General features: G+C 39.7%; 1 protein-coding gene across 1 annotated transcript; it reads left to right on the plus strand.

Annotated features, from left to right (window-relative positions):
• The first annotated feature begins 160 nt into the window (after positions 1 to 160).
• On the plus strand, positions 161 to 6226 carry lrrc4ca (leucine rich repeat containing 4C, genome duplicate a). Its single transcript, XM_025056515.1, has one exon. It carries the CDS (start codon positions 2074 to 2076, stop codon positions 4033 to 4035), a length of 1962 nt encoding a protein of 653 aa, XP_024912283.1. The 5' UTR covers positions 161 to 2073; the 3' UTR covers positions 4036 to 6226.
• Positions 6227 to 6747: the final 521 nt, after the last annotated feature.

The following is a 6747-nucleotide window of genomic DNA, read 5'->3' on the forward strand; positions in this document are numbered from 1 at the left end:
TAGGCAAAATATTGAATCAAAAAGCAGGAAAGTCTGTCAGTCACTCTTTAATAATAATCAGCATTCGAGCATTAACTAAGTGGACACAGCTCAGGGCAAGTCCACTCTCACTCTACTCAGAATTTAGGTTCAAGTTGAAGAGTAGTAAGAAGATGGAAAATGTTTGCTGTCTGTCGAACTAGAGCGGGATGATATCAGCTGCAGGAACACCAGGGTCTATTTTGGGGGACTTTTGCCCCTTCAGAACTTGCTGTACAGTTCCACTGAATAATTAATCCTGCAATTCTTTGGCTGATTTATATTGCAGAAAATTACAACACAGGCTGGAATATTACAGTACTCATTAAAAGGGGTAAGACAGGGACCCAGGGGAAGGAATGCATGACCCTTTGTGTCCTAGTTAAAGTGACTCGTGTCGCTGTATTTAGCTGTAAAACTACAGGGCTGGTAGGATTAAACACGGAGTAGAAAGTAGTGCAATGAAAATCCTTCCTCTCGACATTTTCTAACCCCATTAGGGAGGACTGCATCGGAAAGGTCATCTGGAACCACAAAACATTTTAAATATAATATTTAATTGAACAAGACAAACTAGTATATATATTTTTTAAATTGATATTTCTCTTAGAAATTATGAAAGGCTTGTGTGTGTGTGTGTTTGTGTGTGTCTGCTGGCTCTTGTCCGTACTTGTATGTGAAATTGGAAAATCTAAAAAAAGAAAGACAGGATGACAGCGTCTGTATTCATCACAGTAGTAAGTATTGATTCGTTTTTTACAGAAATACAAAACAACCATAGCTCTTGTTACTGTGGCTACCAGTGTTCATTTTCAACAGGGTTCCTTTTTGTATAGCATTTTTAGACTCATCATTGACTTTAGAAGCCACAAGGCTTGAAACTTGTATTATCCTCTGTAAAAAAGACACACGTCACACCAGCATTGAGAATCATGATCACAATAAACCAGTCCAAAACTAAATGTTGTACTCAATTAGTCATATTCAGGATGTATTTGGCTTGACTAAATGAATGAATTTGAATATCTAAAGTGTTACTTTTGGTGCTATATTTCACAGAAAACCCAATATCACTAGCAATCACACATTTAGAATTCCTAGTAAATTTTGGGCTAGATTTTGTTAGCTAAATTGGTTATCCACCCTACTCTTTTCAAAATACAGTCAAAGCAGGGGTCACAAACACAAATTAACTGAAGGCCACAATCACTACTTTTTTTTCTACCGTAGATTGACCTCCGATTTTATTACTCATCAAAATGTACCTTCACAGTAATCATATTTTTGTTGTTATAGTTATAGATAAAATATAAATGTGATAGCTTTAGTTCCCCTCTGACTAAGGAAAACAACAAGTTTGTTTCTTGATTATTACTTAAATGTGGATAGAAAAACAGGCTTGTGTGATGTTGATTTAATTATTCAACATACTTATAAATGACCTTGAAAACTTTTGTTTTCTACCAGGACTTCATCTCTTCTTGGGGCGTTTGACATTCCAGCAGCATGCATGTCATTTAGATTAACTGTCCAAAAAACTTGTCAATTTATTTTGGCTTCATCCAAAGACAGAGGTTAGTTTATGTAACTTTGAGCTCCTACCTTATTAATGTGCCTTACTTCATAGATATAAATTGCGAGACAAAGCTCTTTCAGCTTTTATGTTTTCCTCACTCACCCTCTGCCTGCACAAGTGACTGGAGAAGTTTGGCAGCTACATTGTAATTTTGTTTTATGTGGCTGAGATTTAGAGTACAAGGACAGTGAGCCCAGACACCCAATGGGAACTGAGATGCACTATTAAGATGATGTTTGTGTGATGGTGTGTATGTTTGTGTTTATGCCCGACTTTTAGTGGCTACAGCACGGTCGTTAACCGAGTATAATGTTTGTTTTAAACCTTTGACTGAGTCTTTTTGGAAATTAAATTTGTCAATATTTCTGTGTTGCCAACCTTTGATTGACTAATATTCCTCTCCTCTCCTTGTTCTCATTTCATTTCAGTGGGCCTAAATCTTCTATCCAAAGACCTGGAGACCCGTCAACAAATTATGAATGTTCAACAATATGACCTCCTCTCAACAGCAGCAGATGATGCGAGGTCCTAGGTTGAACCGGGCCTTGTCCGACCCTTTGCTCGTGCTGCTTCTAGCTCTCCAGCTGCTGGTGGTGGCGGGTCTTGTTCGTGCACAGACGTGTCCCTCCGTTTGCTCTTGTAGTAACCAATTCAGCAAAGTTATATGCACCCGGCGAGGCCTGCGCGATGTCCCTGACGGCATCTCTACTAACACACGCTACCTGAATCTGCAGGAAAATCTAATTCAGGTCATCAAGGTAGACAGCTTCAAACATCTAAGGCATCTAGAGATCCTGCAGCTGAGCAAAAACCACATTAGAAAAATAGAGCTGGGGGCGTTCAATGGACTGGCAAGCCTCAATACACTGGAGCTTTTTGATAACCGCCTTACGACCATCCCAAACGGGGCATTTGAGTACCTGTCCAAATTAAAGGAGCTTTGGCTGAGGAATAACCCCATAGAGAGCATTCCGTCCTATGCTTTCAACAGAGTGCCCTCATTACGGCGTTTGGACCTTGGGGAGTTGAAAAGGCTCTCGTACATTTCTGAGGGTGCCTTTGAAGGGCTGAGCAACTTGCGCTACCTAAATCTGGGAATGTGCAATTTGAAGGAAATTCCCAACCTCATTCCTCTGGTGAAGCTGGATGAACTGGAGATGTCGGGAAACCAACTCACCGTCATTCGTCCTGGCTCTTTCAAAGGGCTCATCCACCTGCAAAAGCTGTGGATGATGCACGCCCAAATCCAGACCATAGAACGGAACTCTTTTGACGACCTGCAGTCTCTAGTGGAACTCAACCTAGCCCACAACAACCTTACTCTTTTGCCCCATGATCTCTTTACTCCTCTGCATCACCTGGAGAGGGTGCACTTACACCACAACCCATGGAATTGTAACTGTGACATCCTCTGGCTGAGCTGGTGGCTTAAAGAGATGGTACCCGCAAACACGAGCTGCTGCGCTCGCTGCAGCTCACCGACTCAACACAAGGGACGGTACATTGGTGAGTTGGACCAGAACTACTTCCACTGTTACGCTCCAGTTATTGTGGAGCCTCCTGTGGACCTCAACGTGACGGAGGGGAGCTCAGCAGAGTTGAGGTGCAAAGCGAGTTCCTTAACCTCTGTGAGCTGGATCACGCCTAATGGGTCAATCATGACACACGGTGCATACAAGGTCAGAATCTCGGTGCTCAACGATGGCACTTTAAACTTCACTAATGTCACCATGCAGGACACTGGCACCTACACGTGCATGGTGAGTAACTCTGCAGGCAACACGACGGCGTCTGCCACACTCAATGTGTCCTCGACAGAAAACAGCAGCTTCAGCTATTTTACCACAGTGACAGTGGAGACCATAGAAACCCCACAACATGAGGGTTTCACCACTACTGTGCAACAGAAGGTGGGCACCACGCCCTCTGCTGGAACGTGGGAATCCATCTCAGTCATCTCGACGACCACCACCACTACCACCACCACCACGTTTCGCACTCCTCTCTCTACCCGTGCCACAGAGAAGACTTACACGGTCCCTGTCACAGAGTTGATTGGCGAGGGCTCACTCAACGGTTTGGACGAGGTGATGAAGACGACCAAGATCATCATCGGCTGCTTCGTTGCAATCACACTTATGGCAGCGGTCATGTTAATTATCTTCTACAAGATGCGCAAACAGCACCACCAGCAGAACCATCATGCGCCCACACGCACTATTGAAATCATCAATGTGGACGAGGACTGTGTTACGGGAGGACCCGGCATGGAGGGTCACCTGACTTTGCCTCCACTTGAACATGAGCACCTCAACCACTACAACACCTACAAGACCGCATACAACCATGCCTCAACTATCAATTCCATACACAGCTCAGTGCACGAACCTTTGTTAATCCGGGCCAGTTCGAAAGACAATGTACAAGAGACCCAAATCTAATCCCTTTTTTTTGTTTTCCTTTTCAAATTAACAAGTGAAAAACTATGGCGGAAAAAACACTATGAGGAACAGTAGCTGATATTTGGTTGTGAGGATTCTAACTGACTTCTGTTGGGCTATTATTTTGGCTGGTGATTGTTGAATAAATGACTCTGAGAAATAGTGTCTTCAAAAAAAAAAAACAGAAGTTATTTATTTAAGAACAAATGATGTGGTTATATCAAGAAAATGTATTCTGCAATTATTTTTCCAGCACTTATTTCACTTTTGTTGGTTTTTTCCCTCAAATTACACGTGTTCGGTTATTTGATGTTTCCATGAAATGTTTGAAGACATTTGTTAATGAACATCCCTTTAACATAGTATTAGAAACTCTGAGACTCTGGATCAGATGGTTGGGTTAGCCCATTATTAGGAAAGAAGCATATGAGTGATTTCATCTACAACTGCAATGAATGGCACAATCTGTAACTCATTTATTACATATATCATAGGCACGCTGTTATCACTGAAGTGAAATCCCCTAATGAGTAAAATATATATGTACAAGTTAAAGAAACCTTCAGACGTTACTTTATTTCTTGAAAGGATTTTTTTTTTAAATTATACATTAAAATAACTTTATCCTTATGTGCCTAATGTATGTTCAAATTAGAATTTATAAAATTATTCTGAAGATTCTTGGCCAAATGTGTTAAAAAAAACAGTGTTCTGAGGCTGATGATTTAATTCTAGTTAATTAAAAATATATTTGGAGATGTAAAGATTTTGATGCCTCTGAATGTTTTCACAGAATATGACAGTAGTACATCAGCCTTCCTCGTACTCAGACACTTCACCTCCTTTCTGCAAGTGCAGGATACGATGCCAAGAGATTGGTGTGGTCTGCTGAACGAGTGTAAACCCTTTATACAGCCGCCGGAGCACATCGCCTGTCCTCAGAGTGTGAATCTCCCACGTGGGTATAGTCTGGCAGTCCCATTTCTGCACCCCCACCCTCGCCAACATAAAACTTGGCCCCAGAAGGCGGGGCCTATTCTATAAGAGGATTACAGGTGCACGTGTGGGATTGGGCATCAAACCAGGAGTTTTGTTGTTTCTGTCCCTGCAGTAGCTTGGCAACAAACTAATTTCTCCTCTAATTGAGCTGCGAGGTGGCTTTGGGTAGCAGCAGCTCTTCACATGCCAGTTTGCTTAGGATATACACATACTAACTTAAAAAATGAGACACTTTTACAAAAGAAGAAAATCCTGGAAATGCAGAAAGTAGGTCTATAGTTATCATTATTCTACATGTGTACACTAGCCACATGAAACTGTGGCATTAGAATGGGTAAAGATTTGAGCACCATGGTCCATTTGGTTTTAAGCCACATAATTATTTTGCCATTAACAGTAAGTTAAATCTCAACTAAAAGGATGCAAAAAAAAAAAAAAAAATGTAAGACTTCAAATCGTTTTTATGTGGGATTTTCTCACATCAGATTAATACAACAACTGGAAATGGAACAACGGGTTTTCTTTTTCTTAAATGGGTAACATTAGGAATAAAATATATACATATCTACATAGAGTAAACATTATCAACCACACCAACAAACTCTAAATTGCACACATCTATCTTTGGTTAGTTGTTTTGGCTACAATCAAACGAGATTGTTACTAGATTTTAACTAATTATTTAGGTTACGGATTCAGTAGGTCATAATTGCACCGCCTAGCTAACTGTTCCCTCACTGTTTCCCAACCTTTCCTAAACCATGACAAACATTTTGGCTTAAAGAAATAAATTAAAAATAAAATCAGAACAAACAAAGTTCTCAATAATTTGTTTGATACTATGTGTGTTAAAATATAAAGATTTCATACTTTTAATGTACCTAATTTACATTTAGTTGAACACAACTTTTTTTATGTCACACTAATGTGCCGCGAAACTGTGTTTGGAAATTACTGGACATATTACGCAAATTACGTCTGTATGGATTTAGTCTGACTACCTAATAATAGGGATAATTTCATGAATTTCTTAACATACACCCCAGACATGTTTTTATACTGATGAGAACTGAGTGTTCTGAAATAAGACAAAAGTAAAAAAAAAAAAACCACTACTTTTATAAATTCTTTTCCCAGTATGTTTTAAGTAAGAGATAAAAAAATGAGGACAGAACAATTATTTTAACCTTGTTTTTTTTTTGTTTGTTTGTTTGAAATTATTTTAACCTTGTTTTTTTGTTTGTTTGTTTTAGCAGAACTGGCATTACTTTAGGTTATCCAATGTTTTGTAATACTATTTGGTTTATATATTCTTGGGTTTTTGGAGTTAATAAAATATGTCCAGTATCCTTCTCCATTTTAACACTAATCAATTATAAAACTGCGTCATTCTGAGGGCTTTAGGTGCAATAATCAGTGGGGAAAATAACCCCAATGGTGCCAATGGTTGAAAACGACTTATGTCTAATGAAAGCCAACATAAACTTTAACATAATTTTTCAAAACATGGTTCGCTCAGTCTCTTCAAAACAACAGACTTTCCTCACTTATCTAAACACATGTGAGGTCCCCGGATAAGTGAACTGTAATATTTTGACCCAATAACTAATGCTGTCATTGCATTTGTGCAGAGTGGAGTCTGGAGTCTGACACGTCACTCCTGGATGTTTGTTCTCAAGTCTTGGTTTCTGTCTTTCTTATTGTAGTGACAAA

This window comes from Cynoglossus semilaevis, chromosome 6 (assembly GCF_000523025.1).
Source record: "Cynoglossus semilaevis isolate Cse_v1.0 chromosome 6, Cse_v1.0, whole genome shotgun sequence".
NCBI lineage: Eukaryota > Metazoa > Chordata > Actinopteri > Pleuronectiformes > Cynoglossidae > Cynoglossus > Cynoglossus semilaevis.